Source organism: Ptychodera flava, chromosome 17, assembly GCF_041260155.1.
Source record: "Ptychodera flava strain L36383 chromosome 17, AS_Pfla_20210202, whole genome shotgun sequence".
In the NCBI taxonomy this organism is placed as follows: domain Eukaryota; kingdom Metazoa; phylum Hemichordata; class Enteropneusta; family Ptychoderidae; genus Ptychodera; species Ptychodera flava.
The window spans coordinates 16,036,916-16,061,355 of NC_091944.1; the positions used below are offsets into that span (position 1 = coordinate 16,036,916).

Genomic DNA, 24,440 nt, shown 5'->3' on the forward strand with positions numbered 1-24,440 from the left:
CGTAGTTGCATTCGGGAAAACTCGGTCAGGAACTTTTGATTTAAAGCACCACATGTAACGTCTGATTGTTCAACCATCAGGAATGTTGCTGTATACTCCACGAACCGTCATTTTGCTTCGATGTCAAGCATGAATACTTGATACTATGAATACGATAGCCAACTGTTGATCGGTGGTTCGTCAGAAAGCCCTTAAAACACAAAATTAGCGTACCAAAGCGTCTCGTATGTGCAGAGGCGAACCAGGAGTAAATAGTCTAATTTCACATATACTGTATACAGTGTAGATCTTTCTTTGTCTCGGAATATAAAGTAGTGTTCTACATAAACTTGTGCTGATGCAAATTTCATAAACCATGCTATATCATCGTCTTCGTCATGGTATATGTCTGATTCTGCATGTGCCACTGACATTGTTTGGTAGACCTACAGTGTCCAAACAATTCCTTTCCCAATGTTTGCCTGCTTTTCCATTCTTTCCAAAGTACCCGTCATGTAGTTGTATGTAGATGTAGATACCTTTAATTTAATCGCTCATGTTTGTGAACTCGCATATTACAACCATAACTACTAAATTCTGTATTAACCTGTCAAGCGAAACCTTCCATATTCGCTTAGATTCATCGTCCTGTAGGAAAACTGCCTCTTGAATACTGTCCTTATTCTGCAATATCACAGTGTACGGCCATGTATTTTTTGTTCTTCAAAAAATGTAAAATTGGATGTTTTGGAATGCGCCCTCTCTTCGGAGCCTATTCGTCCGAGGTATTTTGTTCTATTTTGTTCTATTGTGTTCTATTGTGATAAAAAGTGTGTAGGGGTACGGGGTACTGTATCTCCTTCTAAATGATCAAAAGTAAACAGGCAAGAGAGGCCATTCAACTTCTATTTTTGAAAAGCTGAGACTATTTCAACAAAGGAGTGTAAGTATTGGTAAAATGGCATATCTTGGGCAAGTGGCTTTAAATATTTTTTTTGCAGTATTGAAGTTTGTTATTTATCGCCGGGCGTACTGACAATTATAGACCCTTGCTCATGAAGCAAATTTGTGACGGGTTTTGCAGATAACGTTTATTTTATTGGCTTATGTAATGAACAAGAACGATGATATTAACATCGGATAATTTACGCATTTCTGCTTCTCCGGGGTCAATTTTTTACTTGAGTGTGAATTTAACAAAGATGAAATGTCCAGAAAAGACACAGGTAATGTTTGAAAGCTAAGACACAGACCTTTCTCAAAGCGACAACTTCTTGTCACGAAGCTAAGGCATCCCGTCCGGAACAGTCGGCCTTAGGAGTGAATATTTTATGTTCACTTTGTAAACTCTCGCCTTTAGCGCTTAATGGGGCTATGGATGCGTTGTGGTCGAGCAAAATTGAAATATATTTAATTTGCTTATTTCAACATAGGCGAAACTTTCATGTTGTTTTTGCCGGGAAATTATATGATTCAGTTGATGGTGTATGAGTAATTTAGCGTGATGAAGAGTTTATTTGAGGGTACAGCATTGTCCATGGAAAACCCAACCATGTTATAGTCATTGAATTGAATTTCTACAATAATACAGAATTCAGGCCCTTAAATAAAGGTTGATCTTGCATTAATGTTGTCAACTACTGTTAAAATAGTGCGTTCCAGCCAAGCTTCAATAATTCCATTACGGTACAATGCGCTTCGGGGACAGGTCTTCAGACTCTCAAATTTTTACAATTCTTTTCTGATCCACCACTTGCAGGTGTTCATTTTAAAGCTCTAGGAAGAAAAATTTATCCGACTTTGTTTTTCGAAAATCGAAAATCTTATTTTTCCGCATACTGTTTACACAGGGATGGTGTCCATTTTTAATATCAAATATCAGTAATTTTTAGGTAATTTGTTTCTCTAGTACACAACTTAGCACGGTGATGAATGATTTATATTCTTGATTTAGTAATACTATGGTTTAAGGGCAAAAGTTTAGTTCTTTCCCTTTGTGTTTGATAAGCATACAAGGTCAAGTAGGGGGAGATGCGTTACAACATAGACAGCAGAGGCGACCCCCTCTACTGTCTAAAGTTGCAATTTACACGTAACTACTGACCATGTATATGACAATCTGAAGACCTCATCGGGAATTTGCCGAAATTTCCGACAGAGCAATGTAAAGCGTGACCCACAAACAGTATGATACGAGCACAATGTGTAAAATAAATAAAATAAACATAAAATAAATAAACATTAATAAAGTACAGTACATGTCATACAATGTCATGCAACATATAAAAAGGCTGAAAATTTTACTTATCTGAAAAAAGTGATGGAATTTGGTGCACCTTTTTTCTGACTGCTCTATTCTTTGGTATACGCATGCGCTGGTGACGAAATAATGAAAGATGTTTATATGATTGAGTCAAAAATACTTTTTCCTCTGCAAAGCTGCCTTGGCCTGCTTTTCAGTTCAACGAATGTCTTAGTTGTCCAGCAATTTCTGTCTGTCACCAAAAATGTTTGCTACGGTCTATCCTCACTCTGCCATGGATATTTCTGAATTGTAGTGTTAGGCCGCCACATCAACCTACACACGAAACCGCTAAAATCAATGAAAGTACGATATATATAGGTGTCCACGTAAAGGAAGAAGTACTAACTGTTTATATGCTCTTTTTGTACTCATAGTAAGTGAAACGAAATACCAATACAATCCTGGATCCCATCATATATTTATCCAGTTGAATACTTCAAGGTCTTTATTCAGCTGTTCTAGGCCATCGGCCCAACATACTTAACATAGTAAACATAAATATACAAAAATTGACAGGAAAATGGTATTTGCAAACAGTCAGAATAATTGATTATCATTTATCTCCTTTCTCTCTTTCATAGCGTGAAAAGTGAAAGCGGCTAGATGTTGCAATGTATTTGAATCATCAGCTTTCATCAGAGATATACATTTTCTTTCTGTTGGTGGACGTAAATAATCGAGGAATATACTTCATCCTCAGGTTATCAAAAAAGTACAAAGTAAAACAAAATGATATTCATTTTCGACTTCATCTCTATCACATAGCAAACATACTCTTTCATTTGCATCATTTTTCAATTTTCTGTCAGTCTTAATACGTAAATATTGAGAAGAACATCTCAATCGAGCTAACATAGACATGTGTACATTAATTTTGACGACAGAAAGGTACTTTTCTGGTGTAAGTGAACATTTGACTTCTCGAGATCAAGAAAGTTTGTCAAGGCTAAATATTTGACTGTACCAATTGCCATGCAAATAACTCTTTAAGTTCTCTACAAAAGTGCATATGAAGCTGTTCTCATCGGGAACTTCTTGTTGCTCCCATACTTCTCGCAAATTACAGAGATACACTAAATTTTTGACGTGGTGTATCCATGTGGGTTTCGATCTAACACCAGATTTATCAATGTAATAGAGCATTTCATAACACTTCCTTGGATAGCGGTTTTCTGGCATTTTTAAAAGTTTACATCAGTATTTAACATATTTATCCAGTTTAAGATGATTAAATCACTTGATCTCTTGAACTATTACTTACCAAGTACATTTTACGCAGGCTAGCATATCAAATCTACAAAGAATTTATAATCAAGTTTCAACGATAGCATTTTTGTTTTAATGTTTACAAACTCAATCTGACAACAGTGGATCGTTTAGATCGCTTTCTTGATTTACAGAAGTCGCAACCTCGCTTTGGTGTATTGGTACTCTTCTCCTGAAGATGAAAGTAAGAAAGAATAATTTTCTTCACAAAGCAAATCGCATATTGCAGTAATTAAAAAAATCCGTTTCTTACAAGACTTCTATTCTTATTTTGATTGGCAATGGTTTCATTGCAGCAGCAAGATTCCAAAATTCTAGGGCAGTATAATAACTGCTGTCCACCAACTAAACACCATGTAAGTGGTTGATGAATGAACCATGCACAGAGCATGAATTCTGTTCATGTGTTTTTCACACATATATGTATGAATGTTAAATTGGACAGAATAAATGATTAACAATGATGAATTGTTATTCTTAAAACTTCATGAACACATGGTTCATAAAATATTCATCAAACAATAGTCATCATGATAGATATTTAAGCAATAAAGCACATCCAGTGATGGTATACCACGAGATTTTGACCAGCTCACTTCATATATGAACTGGCTATCGCTCGTGCATATATGTCGTGAACTGGACAAAATCTCGTGGTATACCGTCGCTGGATGTGATTTATTGCTATTATATCATACCAGTATATTGAAATTCTGGCGTGGAACTTCAAGAACGGATTTTTGCTCAAGCCGAGAGCTCGTGCGTATTCCAGCCGTGGTATATCGCGAATATACCAAGGTTCTTCTCGCGTCTCGACCAATCAGATCGCTGTATTGGCGCCATCAATATAATGGAATGATATTACAATCGACAACACTCGTAAAATCTTCATTAAATGTGCAACAGTATTTATGATTTATTCATAATATATCCAATACATTCCTGGTTCAGTCATACATAATATATCCACCATATACGAATAATCAATAAATAATACCTTAATTATTCTATCATGAATAATACAATTCATCAACTTCATCATGTATTGAATTTAAAGTTCATGAGTATGTATGGAATATTCATATTACTTTGTGAATAATTCATATTGTATCTTCATGAACAATATTCATGAAACACTCATTAGAAATTAAACAAAATTTATGATTTATTCATGACATACGCACAAATGAATTATTTTGAGATATAGACAAATTTCATGAAATGTTCAAATATAATTTTTTCAGGACTGTTTGAAAAAACAATGCACCGTTACATGTCCATTAAATATTAGCATTATAGCAATATGACATTAAACTGGTCCAATAATCATTTCCATTCAAGGTAATATATTACCAGGTCCATGGGACAATTGTGATTTACAAATTTTAGTAGGACCATCCTGAATCACTGATAGTTAGTGATGGTACCAGGTGTCCGGAATGGGTAAGCGTTCTGCGCTGTTTTGTGTCTATCTTTACAACTATTGTCTTGCGAATTCTGACCTACTGTCATTGGATTATGGATTGGTATGATTGCGATTATTATGCTACACCCGTCAGGATTGATCCAAAAATTGTCTAAATATTGTATGAAAAGATACAGGATATGAATCACTGTAATAAGTCAAAGCCGGGAATGCTGTCGTTAATCATTTGAGTGACCGAGGTGTCATATTTGGCCACAATGTCGTCATATCGACCGTAGAACTTTTTGAAAGTCCTAAGAGTCTTTGTTGTGTATCCTTGTCTCAGTAATTTTGATGCCACTGAGCTGTGTCTCAGTTGAAAATCAGTGTAGGAATCACAAGCCCTACGATACCTGAGAAGTTGAGACACGTACACACCATAAGCAGGTGCAGATGGAATATTACTTGACAAGTGGGGATAATTTATGATTTCAAAATCGAAATCATCCAGTAGCCCATTAGTACCCACTTGTAGGAACAGATCAAGATATGAAGCACAGTTCCTACCCTCTGTTGTTTCTTTGATTTCCAACTCATCAGGGTAAGTATGATGTAAGTAATTTGATATATCTGTGCGTGTTGTTAAAACGCCTTGCAAGTTTTTTAGACCCTGCTTTGTAGAGAGTTTGTAGGACAATGACATGCATGACATACAAATGACATATTAATTCTATTTCATGAAACAGTCCATGAGCTGGCGGGCGTCATCATGCACTATTCATGAATTTTTCATCAACTATTCATCAAGCAGCAATTTTCATTTGTTCAGGATACCCTCATTGTGTTCGTCTACAACATTCATAAAATAATCATTAAACAATCAACAAAATTCACAATTTACTCATGATGTATTCATTTAATGAATTCATAACGGCATGATAAGCATGCGTAATGAATTACTCATAATACAGTCATCAGTAGGGCCAGCTCAGTAGGGCTTTCCCCGACAAGTTAGTTGTTATGTCATTTCAAACTTAACACTTGGAAACATTGATTAGCTAGCATCGCTGAAATGTTATATAGTACATGAACTTCCAAACGACTTAAAGCACGACTTAATTTATCTGTATATAGTGAGTTCATCACGGAATTTCATTTAAGCATAAAGTTCATCATGGATTCATGAAGATTTTTCAAAAGCACGGTAATCTTCAAATATTCACTAGAATTTCATCTTTACTATTGATGCATTTATCACAAGTTTTCAAACAGTCCATAAAACAAAATAGTTGTTCACTCATTTGCTAATTAAAAAAATCTGAAATTCATTTATATATATATATATATATATATATATATATATATATATATATATATATATATATGATGAATTTTTAATGAATTTTATTAAGTCATTCAGTTCGTTGTACATTCATAGAGAAGTGTTTCATGAACTTTGTAATTCATGTTTATAAATGACGAAATCATCACCATTCATCACATATTCATGACATTTTCATGAATTTCTCTCTGAAATTCATTTAACCATTCATCAATATTTATGATGAATATACCATGCATAATCATGCATTTTCAAGCACTTGATCAATGGCCACCAATAGTTCTTTTCATTTCTTATTTAGCAACTGTTATCAAATATTCATGCATAATACCATAGTTTGAGTAAAATATTTTCATGAATGCTATGGTAAACTGTAGTGAACTACACTATGACGAACACTTTCAAAGTTTTAAACTTAGTACCCGAAGGTTACATTAAACGGACAGAAGTATTTTTTAAATCAAATTAGATTGAAGAAGACTTACCCTTTTCCACACTGGTATTCCCACAGACTGAAGACTATAAGTAACAGTGCCACGAAGAGGTAAACGCCTGAAAATACTGTGGCTGCCCAACTGAAGCCAACCACGTCTACAAGTATTCCCCCAAAAGTCGGACCAATAAAATTTCTGAAGGACGATGGGAAAAGGACACTGTTAAAAGCTGGGGCTCACTGAACGATACAGTTTATCATGATTTTCTTAGTTTTATAAATTAGATATACACAGCCTGGTTGTTGCCAATTAAAATGGAACATGAATATAGAATGCAGAACGTATTTAGGAGACTGAGCTGCACTGACAAACTTTACAGTCACTAAAATATTCCCTGACAATATCATCAGGTATTGTTAAGTGAAGATTCAATTATCCTTCCTGAACACACAATTGATAATCAAAATGTACATGAATCATGTCAATGAGTATATATGTTTGTTGATACGTATAATTTCCAATGTTTCCAAGTAACTGACATGTTAAAATTGTGCTATTATCCGTTCAATAGTGATGAGTAGATCAAGGTAACTGTTTAAATCCTCATACAAATATTTTTTCATATCGACAAAATTTCACGTTATTAATGTCACTTTCTTTGAAAAATTGATGTGACAGATATTAGGCACTGTGAATCTAGGGGGAAATATATTCAGGTTATGCCTTGTGTGTTGTCAGTGGTCTACATTTTGTGAGCACTAATTTTGTAAACTGCAAAATATGTACAATCCTTAATATGTTATATTTTATATACAGTTGTTTTCCACAAATATAAAACGTTTTTTCTCATGGCATTGATACAAAGAATAGCTGCTAAAAAAAGTAAATTTGAAGAGTTCATTCCCATTCACAACTTTGCCTGGTGAACCTTAAGCTGTAAGTTTGATCCTGAAAGATAAGTCACAGATTTTTATAATCTGGGATCCTTTAAGTATGGAACAGAGGAATGAGACTCAATAAGATTACCGCTGATGATCTTTTTAAAAATGTTGATTGTTCTTTCAAACTACAGTGACCTTTTTTAAAAACTGCAGCAAAAATGTCGCTGAAAAGCTAACAAAATCACTAATGTAAGAAAAGATATGCAGACTCACCCTAGTGAAAATAGACTATTGAAGAGGCCAGAAACCACACCATAAGTACCTAGGTTGTCTGGCATTCCATGCCATCTAGATTAAAAAGGAGACCTTTATCATATGTTGAGCATGGCCATAGCAGAAAGGCACTCTACGTTGAAGAATTACACTGGATACATGGGTATATGGCGTAAAGTGAGAAAGACTTATAGTCCGACTCTAAGAGAACAAAAGCAATTTGTTTTGATCATAGACGTCAGAACTGCCTATGGTGTTGTCTTAAAGTCAAAGAGACAAACTTTGCACTTTACCTGGCAGTTACAATGAGATCATAGAAGGTTGGAACCAAGCAGCTACCCAATGACAAACCAAGTAGAACCATTGAAATTATCGCCAACCATAGTTGGCTGCAAAGAAACATACATAAGTCTGTTGGTTATTTTAGCACACAAATGCTATGAATTTACATTAAGAGTAAATAGAAAAGCAGTGCCACTTGTTCTTAATGGGGATACGATCATAAGGTTTTCCGAACGACCCACCTTTTTGTATTGAGAATTGGAGATGGTCCCAGGTAGAGATACGCTGCACATGAACCTATGTTTCCCAGTATCATCATTAACTTCGGAATATCCTGAAAAGGAACGGACAAAAAGAGCAGCTGATATACTTTTGTGTCTGCTATGGCTAAGGAAATTAATATGTCTGTCACAGTGCACTGCACACTGTCGGGCAAATGAAAAAAATGAATTTACTCAACAAATTTGAGAAAAGTTACTCACAAATTTATCTGTCATGTAGCCCCAGAAAAATGATGCTATCGTGTAGGATGCAGATATTATGAGAAACATCAGTCCAACTGCCGTTGTATCTAGGTGAAACTGGTAAGTAGATAAAAACAGGACATTTTACTCAATTATATGGGAAGTGAATTTTCTAACGACATCTAAGCTATAAAAGTTGAAAATTTAGATTGAACGAATTAGAGTAGGGGTGAAATTTGAAAAATGTAACCCAATACTATACTATACTTGCTACAAATACATCAGATGCATGGGCATTGATAAATGGCATTAAGTCATACCTTGATGGATGTAACAGCAAAATATTTTGTGGTACTATAAAATTATAAACACGCTTTGCATTTACCTGTTGGAGATGATTTGCCAGTGTTGGATCAAGAAAACTAACCCCCATGGCGCCAGCCAGTACACAAAATGATGTCACAACAATTGACGGCGTTTTCAATAACCGCAAAATGGACCCTGACTCTGGTCTGTCACTCTCTGAAGTAAATACAGAAAATAGTAACAAAACTGTAAAGTTGGTGTGTATTTTGTTTAATGTGGAAATCGAATGTAAAGTTGAAGACTAAATTCAAATTCGAAAAGCAAAGCTTAAGCTTCTTGTTGTTGTTATTGTTGTTGCTGCTGCTGCTGCTGCTGCTACTGTTGTTGTTGTGGTGGTGGTGGTGGTGATGGTGATGGTGGTGGTGGTGGTGGTGATGGTGGTTTTCTTCTGGCATACATTATGTAGGGATACAACCAAACGTTTGTGTCTGTATGCAACAAACATACCTGAATTGTTTTTGCAAATACAGACTACTTATGAGCTGGCTTGTTGCTATTGAGCTGCTTTTTCAATAAAACAAGTTGAAATGTAAAACGTTTTATCTATCTTATAATGGTATGTGACTATAACAATTGTCACAAGTATGGAACTGTGTAACCTATTATTTGTGTGATGGCTTCTTCGTGAATTAGAAGGTACATAAAAGTTGCAGACCATAATCGTACTGTGGATGTTTGAGTCCTGCGTAACAGGGTAACCGTTGGGATCCATTTGTCAACTACAGTATTTTCCAACCAATCACAGGTATTAGTGTTTCATGGAGACTATGCTCCATTCCCCAACCGTATTTCTAACTACCCCTGAACGTATACTTCACTTCCCTGTGAGGGCAAATGTGATGCATGTAGCATGCATCGACGTTTTGTAAATATATATACAAAGGTTTGAGGACGTGACAAATTGTATTATATTAAAAAGTAGCTGTCAGAAATTTGACTTACCTCCTTGTTGTGGCAGAACAAAATAATTTACCAGAACTACTAGAACTGTACATGACCCTAAGACGAGGAAAGGTAAACTATATCCGCCAACCTGTCGTAATTAAAAGGGCAAAGAACACTAAATTACACGGGTGCACTAGGATTAAATAGTATAAGAAATATGATATTATATTCATAAATTTTAAAAACATAGTATCATAAACGTGAACATTAATATCAACGAAACCGTGAATTGTTGGTATTCATTAGGGTTTGGCCTCCCTTCTGCTAAGCAAAGTAGTACATACACTGGAGGCTCTGGGATTTTAGTGAGAACACCCCTTTCTAAGCCTCTGTTGCACCCAGGAGGACCCATAACACCATTTCAGGATAGTCCATGGGGCTTCTCCTGCTACCATTCACCACCAACATAGGGAATGGCAGCGGGCTTAACTTATGCCCTTTACCACCAGGATAGGGCACTTCCGTCATTCCAGAGCTGAAAACAACAAATAAGCCCCTGAGCACACAAGCGGACAAGTAGGACAACTCACTTAGAGAATCAAGAACGTAAAGTTATATAGATAGGAACATATCTGCAAGAAGGGCCTTGAGGCTATGATGAGGCGACGTTCTGCCGCTTGGCCCTAACCAGTTGCATGGCAAAGAGGGGAACCCTTCCAGCGACACCATCTCCAGGACCTCGGCCTCCAGCTCCCCTATAAAAGAGTTGTCACCGTACACCAAGACCCTGATCTGGATGCACCCCTGAGCCTACATTGCCAGGTGTTGGAAGCTCCACTGCAGGTGGCTGTGGGGCAGTCCACATACTCTGCAAGGTGCCTGTCCACTATACTCTGTACCTCCACAGCCTCAAAGCTGGAGACCACCTTGTTGTAAATCTTGGTGACAATTATGCAGTTGTTGCAGCTGTTGAGCCAGGTACACGAGCACAACCGTTTCCCCACAGAGCTGATGTTGGCAAAGATAATGGGAACCTCCCTAGTGGGCCTCTGTGGGCCTCCCCTTCCATCTGGAAGCCATGTGCCTTGTGGAGGCTCTCAACCAGCCTCTATGTCAAGGGTGCTGGAGAAGTCCTGCGTGTAGTCAACACTGTAGAGCCCATAGCACAGGGCCAGCAGCTCTTGCTGGAATTGTGCCAGGCCCGCCTGCAGGGTTTCTATTTGCAGCTCTGAGACGTTTATCTTAACTCAAACAGGACAAGTGGCTCTTTCCTGCCTTTTGTTTTGCACTGCTGTCCATTTCTCCCTTTATCCTCTGGATGGTGCCCTAGATGGTGCTGCCCTCGATCGTGCATCTTATGGCAATGGTGTGCATTAACACCATGCATGGGTGGTGGTCCCATCCAAACGGGTGCTTGCATGGTGGGACCACGGCAAACTATCTACTAATGGCTACTGTGAGGGTGTGCTGTTCTGCTTTTCCTGAGGGACCATAGTGGTCTACTAGCAAAACTGAGGTGCTCTAGTACCTGGCAATATAGATGGCACTTACAGCTTGCAATGCCAGTTGCGCTCTTGTAGCTTGTAATGCCGATGTGGACTTGGGAATGCTATAGCCTATATCTTTTGCCAAAAACAATCGTCCTTTCTGCCGCAATGACATGCTGCCTTAAAGTTTTGCAATTTCGTGTCAGTTCAAATAGTCCATTAAAAACACAATCCATCTTTGTTTTCAATGTTCCACACTACTTTGCCAGACAGAATACATCTTGGAAGCTGCAACAGGTCTTCTTGCTCTTGTGTGGCATCAATATTCTGTGTTGGTGCCTACCTGGTCTCTTGCTCCTTTGTTGTCTGCAGGTCTCCAGTCTCTTGCTGTTTGGTCTTCGGTCTCCTGTCTGCCTTTTGTTTGCTTTTCCAGTATACTCATTTTGCTATGGGTTCTATGGTTTTCGATCGACAGTATCAAGTAGTATCGAGGCCCTCGACCGCCGATGTATGTGCACTGCCATCCTCTGGCCACTGCTCTGGCTGCCTCTTGTATAATCCTGGTTGTAGAAACCATTTGTAGCCTAGTGGTAGTAGAAGCCATTCACAGTACGTGAAGCCGGTCGATGTCCTGTACATATCCAGAAGCTACGAGATAATGGTATTGTAGCCTATAGAGTTAGCAAGGCTGCTGTTGGAAATCCCCTCGATGGATGAAAAGTGTAGAACCGCATGTCATCTTTTGCATCCACCAAAAGCTTGTATTCTTCAGGGTTGGGAATAGGTCCTAGTGGGTCCATAGCATAGCTCAGAAATCATCGATAATCTTGCCACTGTGTCCAGCACGAGCCCTGGAAGGAAGTGGGAGGGGGCATGATAGAAGGGGAAGCCTCCTTTCCTTGCTGGATCTCTTCATATTGTGCACGTCCGATCCCATAGCTCCTTCTAGCCCTCGTTATCCCAGCTAGCCCACTTGTATCTCTGCATAGGCGGAGGATGGAATATTGCTTCTTCCTGACATGGTTCTTCTCTTGACAGATATGTTCCTACCTATATATCTTTGTGTTCTCATTTCTCTAATTGAGTGTTCCTACCTGTCCACATGTGTGCTAAGGGGCTTATTTTTTGTTTTCAGGTCTGGAATCTGGGAAGTGCCCTATCCTGGTGGTACTCCTAGGTTGATGGTGAAGGGTATAAGTTAAGCCGCTGGACAATCCTGAAACAGTGTTGTGGGTCCTCCTGGATAGAATTGAGGCTTAGAAAGGGTGATTTCACGATAATCCCAGAACCCCCAGTGTATATACTATTTAGCAATACTAGATAAAAATCACTAAACATGTGCGCGTGTATGAATTATGTGTAACATGGGTCAAGGAATCCTGTATATTGAATGCCCAGACCCATGTTACACATAATATGACATTAAACTGGTCCAATAATCATTACCATTCAAGGTAATACGTTACCAGGTCCAAGGGACATTTTTTATTTACAAATCTAGGGACCGTTCATTTTTATGGCCTGGGGGGCGGCAAAATCTTGCCGCCGGTGTTCAAAAAAATACAGACCCCCTGCATTTGTCGTGAAAAAAAGATGACCCCCCATGGCTGAAAAATAACCAAAACCCATATGTCAAATTTACCCGCACGGTTTGGATTTGAACTACGGTACGCGGCGCACTTTATTCGTGTAGCAGAGATGCCAGTGCACAAACTTCCCTGCCACATCCATGCAAACGTCTGTCAATTAGGACAACTGTTGGGCAATTTTTAACTTTATTTCCATAGACAACTTATGTCCATCGGCATTGTATAAAGTGGAGTGGTTCGCTAAAGGCAGCCCTCCGGTTTAGAGGGTCATGGGCCATTATGTAAAGCAAACTTTATTTGAGTGGGCCACCTGTAAAGAGGGTCATTGGCCATTACATATAGTCAATTTATTGTAGTGGGCCGCCGAAGGCTGCGCACCAGTAAAGAGGGTCGATCATGGCCATTGCATGAAGTAAACCTAATTGGAGTGGGCCACCAAAGTCATCCGCCCGTTAAGAGGGTCATGGGCCATTACATACAGTCAATTTATTGTAGTGGGCCACCAAAGGCGGCCCACTGGTAAAGAGGGTCGATCATGGCCATGGCATAAATTGAACTTCATTGTAGGTATTATGTTTTTGAAAATGTGGTGACCCCCTTTCCTACCAGTGAAAAAGCCATGACCCCTCCCCCCTTCATGGATTCCAAAATTATGATGACCCCCCCCCCTGGATTTTGCCGGGCCCTCTCCCCCGGCCGTAAAAACTGAACGGTCCCTTAAGTAAGACCATCCTGAAACACTCATAGTTAGTGGTGGTACCAGGTGTCCGGGATGAGTAAGCGTACCCTGCTAGCATGCTACACCCGTCAGGATTGGTCCCAAAATTGTCTAAATATTGTATGAAATGATACAGGATATGAATCACTGTAATAAGTCTAAGCCTGGAATGCTGTCGCTAATCATTTGAGTGACCAAGGTGTCATATATTTGGCCACAATGTCGTCATATCGACTGTAGAACTTTGGAAGTCCTGACGAGTCTTTTTGTTGTGTATCCCTGTCTAACTAGTTTTGATGCCACTGAGCTGTGTCTCAGTTGAAAATCAGCGTAGGAATCACAAGCCCTACAATATCTGAGAAGTTGAGACACGTACACACCATAAGCAGGTGCAGACGGAATATTACATGACAAGTGGGGATAATTTATGATTTCAAAATCGAAATCATCCCTTTTGTCATACAGCTTAGTGTGTAGCCCGTTGGTACCCACTTGTAGGAACAGATCATGATATGAAGCAGACTTCCTACCTTCTGTTATTTCTTTGATTTCCAGCTCATCAGGATAAATATGATGTAAGTAATTTGATATGTCTGGATTGTCTAGACTAATCAGATCATCTATATATCTGTGCGTGTTGTTAAAACGCCTTGCAAGTTTTTAGCGTCTGCTTCGTAGAGAGATTGTATGAACTCTGCTTCATTTGAATACAGAAATAAGTCAGCAAGATTAAGAAGGGGTGCACAATTTGTACCCATTGGTATGCCGATAGATTGTTGAATAAGTCATACACACGCACATTAAGTAGGAAATGTCTGTGATTTTAGCTACTTGATAAGGCAGGTTGATTAAAGTACCATTTTGAGCAATGAATGTGGCGTATCACGTACCTGATATAAATAGCCGCCAACAGGGGGTCCTATCATGAACCCTAAGCCAGTAAAAATTTCAATAATTCCCTGAAAGAAAGTATCTCTCCTATAAAAAATGCATTTCAAGTTACATAGTGTACATAGTAGAATTTAAAAAATATTCAGAAGGCCGAAAGCTGAATGCGAAAGGCTACATTCAAGGATATCACAATTCTGGACATCCCTCCAAATTCACGTCGATTGCACATCCCATATCTGAATGTTGGTTCATTTTTCCATTAAAGCACACTTGCCGGCTTTGTAACAGGGGAATTATCACCAGTGGCTAGCTTTGAACGTTTACTGTTGGCTCCAGGAAACGAAACTGGCAAGCAGTATGACACTAAAACGTTTAATATATAGGTAGTTCTTCCCGATTACCAGTTAGTTAGTCTAGTGTAGTCTAGAATGTTCTTGGAAGGTCATATTTACAACAAGTGAAGATATTTTTAGAACTGTAATTAGCATATCAATGGAGCGTCAAGAATTTTCTGCTATTCTCTAGATAGCTTCTTTTCAGTAAAAATACCTGGCGGTACAGATTTTCACATGACTATTTGGAATCCACTTCAACACCTTCATGCTTGATTTTTGCTTTGTGAACTATGCGCGGTTCAGACCTACATCTAGTCTCAGGTACCCAGACTGCTCTGCGGGGCTCTCTTCCAGCCGCCCCTAGTGTGTAGGGGCGGCCGGAAGAGAGTACGGCATAGCAGTCTGAGTAACCGAGACTAACCTACATTAAAACTGTAGCCAGAGAAGGATTCGCTCTCTCACTTATTAGTGTCTATCTGGTCACAACTCCTTTGAGACTGTAATTTACGAGTTTTTGCCGTGCCAGCTAAGCTATAAAGTAAATGTACTATGTACATTGCTTTAGCTTTCCCCTTAGCTCAGTTATTAGTTTTAATAAGTTTCTTTTATAAAAAATCGCTCACTTCACCGCCTTCATCTGTCGTTTTAGAAATTGGGGACTTGTCCGGGAAGGTTTGCTGACAAATACAACAAAATTGGTGAAACTCAAGTGAGAATAGTTAAGTATTGTTCTTGATCGCATTGAAACTCAGGGCGAATAACACACGTATTGACCTGTCGAAGACAACAGCAATCAAACCCGACCAGAAAAGCGTGGTCAGATCAATAACCGAGCGGAGTTCCTAACCTTGAGCTAGGCCAGACAGAACCTGAGGTTGTAGATATACTTCATGATGCTCTCACCCATGTACTTGCTATCATATATTTCACAACTTTATCAAAGTGATGATGACTTGAACACAACTGGGTTTCAGATAGCCTCAGGGACAACTTTGTTCCAGTTGAAATCACAACCACTCAGCATAATGAATAAACGACATGAAGGAAAATTCATGTTTACATGTCTTTCCGACAAATTTCTGACTTACAAACACTGTAGATACATTGTCTGGAAATGTCTGCGCAATTATGGCAAAGCTTGCGGTAGCAGACGCAGATGCTCCAACGCCCTCAACCACTCGAACTATGAAACAAAACACTATAAACTCAGTCCCAGGGTTGAGCTTGTCCAGAAATCTACAAAAACAAGACAAAACAGAATAGCTTAGTAATTGTAATCATCACTTATAGTGTTGCATACGCTTTACATGGAAATCTGTGAAAGACACACGCAGTGATAAGTTTTCGTAACCAAAAAGTGCTAAAATCCAAAAATAATTAACTCGGTTCCTCATGAAAACAAAAGCAGTTAGGCCTACCAATAGATTCTAGTATCTCGACGTAGTAATTTTGCCTTCGGAGATTTCTAGCCTTCGCCAATACTCTGTCTAGCCGCAAGGTTGATGATCAAGCTATAGTATGCAAAACTGCCACCGGTAATTTTAATGTGATTGATCTTCCACAGAGACCTTATATCACTTATTATTTCAAAGTCAATCGCTCAAAATGAACCTTTCATGTGACTTGTTCAGGGCGTAGCTACGATGTAATTACCGCGTGAAGAAATAACCTGACAACACGTGCCATATAATTGGGTACAATGAATATTAATTAGCAACACCTATGTAATCATAGGCCAATCAGGAGAGGACCATTTTAACTGATTAACTTTGAAAGGGACGCCCAGTGACACCACGGTCTCTGTTGGAAACCATTCACATTAAAATTATCGGTTTTGCATACTGTAACCTGATCATCGACCTTGCGGCTAGACGGAGTATGGACGAAGACCAAAAATATCCGACGACAAAACTCCTCCATCGAGGTACTAGACTATTACCTCTGCAACCGGCAAATAAATGTTTTACATCCCAAATAATTCATCATATTTACAAAACGGTTGAATAATACTGTAATCTTTATCTTGAATGTGCCAATCAATTGTAATGTTTGCGTTAAAGTATGTGTTACCTTAATTGCCTCAAGTTTGAGATAATTCAGAGGTTCACCACTCACCCGAATATTATCACACTGATGCCACTTGTGAATAACCCTGACAAAAATAGAAACTTGGCACCAAGTTGTGGAAGCTGAAAAACAGAAAAAGTGTGTTCTATGGGAAAATTGGCAATTATCATTAGCACAGCTGTGTCATGGGCAATGATTAACTCTGTAGTGGATTATGATACGTCATAATGATAATAAAATAATGTTGAAAAAGAAACACTTTAGTTGCGTTCAAAGATGACTTTGAATTGACAAATGTTCCGAGCATGTGTGACACACTTAGGTTAAGCAAATTTCCATTGAATGGCTTGAATGTCTATTAAATTGGCACACACAAAAATCGTGTACGACCATATCAAAGGATGAACTTACTCATGCCCCAATTTATCTGGCGAAAACTATATTTTAGTGCAATTGGTATTTTATAGGAGTACAATTTGAATCAGAGTATTCTGCACCAAGGTCTTAGGCTGCGTTCACAAAAAATGAATGGGGGCTGGAGAAATTCAAGGGGATTCGAAAATGCTGGGAGTAGTAGAGGGGGACTTCAACGTTTTGCTCTGTCTATAGGGGACCTCAAAAATGTGTTGGTTCCAGTTTGCGTTTTACGATTCCAAGGTTTGGTGGGTGATTCACTAAAAAAATTGAAGAACATTTTAATGTCATCCAATTGTTTTAATGTTAGCACTAATTAAACAAGATCTAGAACCATTTTGTTGCATTTCATTACTTTTACCTCAAAAAAATCTAAAAGTGTATGAATAGCTCTGACTATGAAGTAGTTGAAGAAGAGTTCAGATCGTGTGACGCACATGACGGTGAAACATACTTGTACAAAAGATCAGGCCAGAGAACAACACATGGAAGACCAGAAGACTTTAAAGTTATCAGAGATTTTTGAATTCTGGCATTTGAGAATAATCAAATATCAAAGAAAAGATATTGCTCCCGGTCACCATGCTTTTCTAAATTTCACATTCTCATCGTAAAATATTATAAAAGTCAAATTTGCACAGTAAAGACTCTAATTTAAATGAGAAAATGTGCGACTAAATGAAATTATTTTAGTTTGAACACTCTCTTATGATTGTTGTTTTGTATGCTCTTCAGCAGGTGCCATTGACTTGGCCAGAGTGGGATTTAGTCAAGTCGGCTTTGATTTATAAATCCAAAAAGTCCACTGATGAGTTTTAAAATATGAATCAATTTATGAACTTGCCTTATAGGTTTATGACTCTACAAACTGGTAATAACAGGTAGAGTCAAACATCAGCGAGTAGAACTGCCCAATACATGTTTATTTTTCTTTGGTGCATCCCTAATGAACGTGCGGCTTTATTATAATTGGCGGAGACGTGGAAAATTTTGTTCATATAGAGGGGGTCTTGGGAATTTTTTACGGTACTGAAGGGGCTGAAAAAAAATCAATAGCGATTCCTCAAGCCCCCTCCCTAACTGTTATTTGTGAATGTAGCCATCTTCTAATTTAACACCCATATGCAAACTGTTACATTTACCTCACACATGCCTATCCCCAGCAGTTGTGAGGCAATTGTTTAAAACTTTATTGCACCAGTGAAGGTATTTAGCATGGGTGCATGGACTACAAGTAAAACTGCCACAAAATCATTTGAATTTCAAAAAAAAACAAATAGGAATGCATATGCCATATTTTACAATGCACACTGACACATACACACACACTGACACAGACACGCAAACACATTATATATATATATATATATATATATATATATATATATATATATAATATATATATATATATATATATATATATATATATATATATATATATATACAAAATGTATACAATGTGCCCTCCCGGTTATCACCATAATGGCTTTATGGCAACCTCTGAACTTGGGCACAGAGCGTACGGTTATATATATATATATATATATATATATATATATATATATATATATATATATATATATATATATATATATATATATATATATATATATATATATATACAAGTATGTAAGTGTATGAGCTCGAACATACTTACAAATTTACCAAATATCGGCGATGTCAAGAACATGACAAGGGCAAAACATCCAAAGACCAGACCTACTATGGTATCGGAGGCACCCATGTCATTAGCCTGTAATGAAAACATGGAAAAAATCATCAATGAAACTGCATTGGTTCCCATTTTGAACAGGATCAGTTGGTACAGGCACCACTAACATCTATATCAAAGAAAATACTCGAGCCTCACAAGAGTGTTTTTCAACAGAACCTTGGTTAAACAATAAAAGGAGAAATATGTTTTAAATACATGTTCACAGTTGTCATTTGAACAAACCTGAATTAGGTCATCCCTTGTAACTTACAAACTAAATTTGACAACTATTTAACAGTTTCAGAGAAAATATTTGAAGAAAATTTTAGCAAAAGGTATGTGAAAATAGCTGCATGTTTAATTTTTGTGGTATATGGCCAGTGGCATCAGAGAAAAGAAATTGTTGATCAAAATTGAGAAAATTGTCTCTGACTATTTGCATATCTATTCTTTATCATCATTTAAAGAAAACTGATTGAACTTATGCCTTGAGACATAAATGAACCAAACGTGATTGGAGTCGGACAAAGTTTAAGAGGAGAAGATCTTTGCAGAAAAGTCAGAAAAAAAACTCTGAAAATCATTTGATTCATTGAAATTTACATATCAAAATGTTATGCTAATTTTAATATAACTTGATGAAGTCATCCCTACGAAGCTAGATCTTGAATGTCAAGGTGAAGACTGGTAGTATCAGATACAGCTGTGCCTCAACCAAAAATGCGAAAATTAGCCCCCATAGATTTACATATGCAAATTTCATCATCATTTGTTCAAAAACACTTAATGATTTCATTCCTTAGAATCTTCATACCCAATTTTATTTGACAATTTAGGAGAAGAAGGCTTTCTGAAGAAAATTGAGCAAAATATCAGCAAAAGTTCTCAAAAATTTTAATACGCAAGTTTTGTTATTTTCATAAACTCAAGAAAGGCATCCCTAAGAAGCTGCACATGGAATGTTAAAGCAGTCAGATCATTGTAAGAGAAAAAGATGCTTGTCAAAAACTAAAATGAATTGCCTAAATAGTTCGTATGTGAAATATTCTCATCATTTGAACAAAAACTAAGCTGGGTCATCAAGAATGACTTGAAGACCTTCAATGAAACTTTTCTGAGCAACGTTTTCAGAGAAGTGCAGAGGTCATGGAGGATGCCGGATGCAGATGGACAATCTTCCTTTTTGATAGCTGACGGACAGCTAGCTATCAATTAATCAGATCAGAAGTTTTAAAACCGCAGTTTAAGCCAGTAACGAGTTTATTTAAATGGCATGACTGAAACATTATCCAACAGTGTTATCAATTATAAGTGGAGATTGAATTATTCCAAAATAACAATGTTTAGAGATATTTCAACAAAAACAAATGGCTTGATGTATATATATGACATTAAACTGGTCCAATAATCATTTCCATTCTAGAAATACATTACCAGGTCCATGGGACATTTGAGATTTACAAATTTAAGTAGGAACATCCTGAACAAATGATAGTTAGCGGTAGTACCAGGTGTCAGGAACGGGTAAGCGTACCCCCTGCTAGCATGCTACATCGTCAGGATTGGTTCCAAACTTGTCTAAATATTGTATGAAGTGATACAGTACATAAATCACTGTAATAAGTCAAAGCCGGGAATGCTGTCGCTAATCATTTGAGTGACCGAGGTATCATATTGTATGTGTAATCATTACATCAGGGACAGGCAATCAAACAGATCGTGAAAACGTGTTTGCAAGTATTTCTTTGCTGATTAATTAGTGAGCATTTTTTTGTTTCAGCAGGTTCGGAAAGAGTAGGCTGACAAATTTTGATCATTAGTGGGTAAGGAAATGTTAGTTTTTTTTTCTCAGTGGGCAACTTGGAAAAACATCTGAGAAGGTATTTAGAGAGTAGAGTTTTGTTGTTTGTGTTTGCCATGCAGTGGGAAGCTTTTGTAATGAAGAAACCAAGCAGAAATTTATTTTTCATATGTCGTGGATAGAGAGCAAAACTGGTGATTGGAGGGGATTTTTTCATAAAGGTGTATCATTTGTGAACTGTTTTCAATTTCCCTCAAAATTTCAATTTCATTCAAAGTACCTAAAGTAGAATATTTTCAAGAAGAAACCCCTTTAGTAATATTTTTTCAAAATTAGCTTGTTGGCTGTTCCTAATTGCAGTTACGTCTTACCTTAGCTGGGTAGAACGGTGCAAGGATGCTAAAACTTATGAAGTCTGCAAGATTGCCCAATGAAATGCTCAATAAAGTCAGCTTCTGTCTTCTTGTAAAAGCCCGACTCTTGGCTGAACTGTCCGACCCTGTATGATCTTGAATACTGCCATCCGTGTTCTCTTCATCGGCGAGGTTTGTTGCTATGGTGACAAGTTCTTGTTGACTGCTAAATGAAAGTACATACGATTTAATGGTCACTTTGTTTCTCTTTCACTGCAAAAAGTATGTTTTCTTCGTGCAAAACATGCATCAGTTAAAAATGAGGTAAAACGAAAATATTCACATGTCAATGACGTGTCATACACCTTGAAAATGAAAACTTGGGTATTTTTTCTCTTGTTTTAATAGCTCTTGTGAAAGTTACTTTCCTAACAATAATTCTAGTGTACATTGAAAATCAACTTTTAACCTTTATGCTATGTAACAGCACAGCACGAATCGTCCCTGAATATAGTGACCGCGTTTTGATCGCATGTTGGGGTCACATTATTATGCATGCACAGCGCACTGTATGTGATGGCAGAAAAGCGAGAGCGGGGTTATCCCGGGACCATGTCCGCCGCAGTCATGCGTATCCGTGGGATGACGACATCGTCTGCAGCAACCATTATTACAGTTATGCAGCCCATATAAACATCCAATAATTGATTTGGATCATACCTAGTAAATCATACTGGCCACCAATTGTCTCAAATTTGCAAATCGTTGCACCATAAAGTGCAAGATTTACAGTTTAACCTTTGTCAGACACCTCTTCCATATGTATCTGAAAATGTTTGAATTTGTTGATATTTATCGGTAGGGTACTTCAAAATCAGGGAAAGAAAACGTTTCATAACATGTACACATCATTGTAAGTTCGGAACGTGACACCAAGAGTTGTAGATTATCGCAACTTTTGAGTATGTGGTCGATAGACTGGGACTTGAGGTCATATTTCTAGGCATTTTCAAGGTAAACATATACGCGTATTTTACGCAAATGCCTTACGGGTAAGTGACATGCAATATGGGGGATTTCAGAACCCCTCATACGCTTACCTCACTTTAGAACTGACGCAACATAAGGTCGTAAATCGTAGGAGTCCGGTTTATACACAAAGAAATAGACAATTCAGTCTTCCTTTTTAGGTCAACACGAGCCTCTATTGAGTCCTTTTAGCCAAAGTCTCCTGAGCGAGACGTTGACCCGAGATAACCTTCATTCTGCCATTTTGAGCTCTTGGTTCAGAGTGAATTATTATGTACTATAATGCGTACGGCTGGCCAGTCCATCTGGGTATCTCAGAGGTCAACGCGACGCAGTGATGTTGCTACTGTATCGGTAGACAAAACGGAGCAAGGGCGCTGTGTGACCAGAGCGAACAAGGGCGTGAGTTTTAAAAGTCAAGTTCACTCACATTTGTATATATCAACATTAGTAGTACCATCCAAGTAACGAGGCCTTCCGAAATATACTCACCTGTCAGTAGTATGAACTCGATTAAAAGTGTTCATCGCGATTGTATTCGGGCAAACCGGGTCTGGAACGTTTTATGCAAAGCACTAAATGTAACATTTCATGGTACAACCATCAGGAATGTTGCTGTATGCTCCACGAACCGTCAATTTGCTTCGACATCGAGCATGAATACTTTATACCTTGAACACTATAGCCAACTGTTGATCGATGGTTCGTCACAAAGCCCATAAATCACCGAACTAGGGCACTAAAAACGTCATGCATGCGCAGAGGCGAACAAGAAGTAAATAGTCTAAGAAATACAATATCGATATTATAATGACGAAGTATTATGAAATACTAATATTATCAATAAAAGTTTTGATATTGCATCAGGCAACACTTGATAAAATCGCTGAACGTTTTATATGGAGTTTATTTACTAGACTTCTGTCGTCCTATATAGTATAAGTATACATAAACTTGTGCTGCTACCAATTTCAAAGACCATGCTATTATCATTGTCTTCGTCATGGTGTATGCCCGATTCTGCATGTGTCACTGACATTGTTTGGTAGGCCTACAGTGTCTAAAAGATTTCTTTCCCAATGTTTACCTGCTTTCCATTCTTTCTAGAGTACCCCCTTCACGTAGTTGTAGGTAGAAGCTGAAGCACACTGGTATACGTCGTAGTACGGCTAGGTCGTCGAAGCACAAAACTTTTCGACGTACGTATGCCAGCGTATGGCTCGTACGTCCCGCACACGCGGGCAATAAGTTGTTGGTAGGTTATGCGCTCGTTGACGCACGTTCACATACGTTACTTGTAAGTTATTGGTAGGTCAAAATGCGTCGAGATAATTGTCTAGCGTACCCAAAACGTATTATAGACTTATGAGTAACGTGCTTGGAACCTGTGTCGAAGTTACCCCCAACGCATATTTGCATATGAGAGGTATTTGACGTGTTCCGGGCGACCACAGAACTTCCTGGACGTGTTTCTAATTTACAACTACCGTATAATGGCGTATCGGCAGCGTTTAGGCGAATGGGTATGTAAAAATGGGGTTCACAGGAGGGATCCGTCAGTACTCCTCAAGACTCCATGGTGAGCAGATTGTCATCCGAGAGATTGAGAATCCTGCAAGGCTGAGACGAGAATACCTAGTCTACCTGTTCTCTAATATCAGCATGACCTCATCATTTTGACACTGTGCCAGTTGAGGCGAACGTAGGAGATGAATAGAATGGCAGCCTTTTTATAGGCTGCGACACATGATCATCGGCTATACACTGCCGCTATGCATAAAATAGACTCGTTGGGCATAAGTTAGACTATAGTTAGGCATAAGTTGTGAACGCCGGCAACACGCTAAGTATTCGTTGGTATACGTTCCCTATCAGTTATTGAAACCTTCTATATATTTACTAATACATTATGTATACGTCCAAATCGTTATGAATATGCTATGTATACATTTACGCCCCAAATTGAAAAATACATCGTTAGTTCAGTGTATGCCAGAGTTTTTGAGAAATTTTGATACGTCGGCACACGCTGCCTAAATCGTCAAGGTGTGACAGGACTATTAGATTCATTGCCCTGTAGGAAGACTGCGCCTTGAACACTGTCCTTCATCAGAAATGTCAGAATGTACGGCCATATATTTTTTGTTCTTTAAAAATGTA

At 38.1% G+C, this 24,440-nt stretch overlaps 1 protein-coding gene across 6 annotated transcripts; it reads right to left on the minus strand.

The window, feature by feature from the left end:
• Nucleotides 1-2,698: 2,698 nt before the first annotated feature.
• On the minus strand, nucleotides 2,699-23,961 carry LOC139115602 (MFS-type transporter SLC18B1-like). 6 transcript variants are annotated; one of them, XM_070677853.1, is made up of 14 exons: nucleotides 23,368-23,961; nucleotides 21,270-21,477; nucleotides 19,041-19,136; nucleotides 17,018-17,091; nucleotides 15,991-16,138; nucleotides 14,567-14,635; nucleotides 9,940-10,030; nucleotides 9,017-9,153; nucleotides 8,650-8,748; nucleotides 8,410-8,501; nucleotides 8,179-8,274; nucleotides 7,886-7,960; nucleotides 6,783-6,926; nucleotides 2,699-3,722 (listed from the first exon to the last, which is right to left on the minus strand). In XM_070677853.1, the coding sequence occupies exons 1-14, from the start codon at nucleotides 23,376-23,378 to the stop codon at nucleotides 3,638-3,640; spliced, it is 1,425 nt and encodes a 474-aa protein (XP_070533954.1). In that variant the 5' UTR covers nucleotides 23,379-23,961; the 3' UTR covers nucleotides 2,699-3,637. The 6 variants fall into 6 exon arrangements, with proteins under 6 accessions (XP_070533954.1, XP_070533955.1, XP_070533952.1 ...); XM_070677854.1 differs by having other exon boundaries at nucleotides 21,270-21,474; nucleotides 23,368-23,949; XM_070677851.1 differs by lacking the exon at nucleotides 23,368-23,961 and adding an exon at nucleotides 22,773-22,989.
• Between the last annotated feature and the right edge of the window lie 479 nt (nucleotides 23,962-24,440).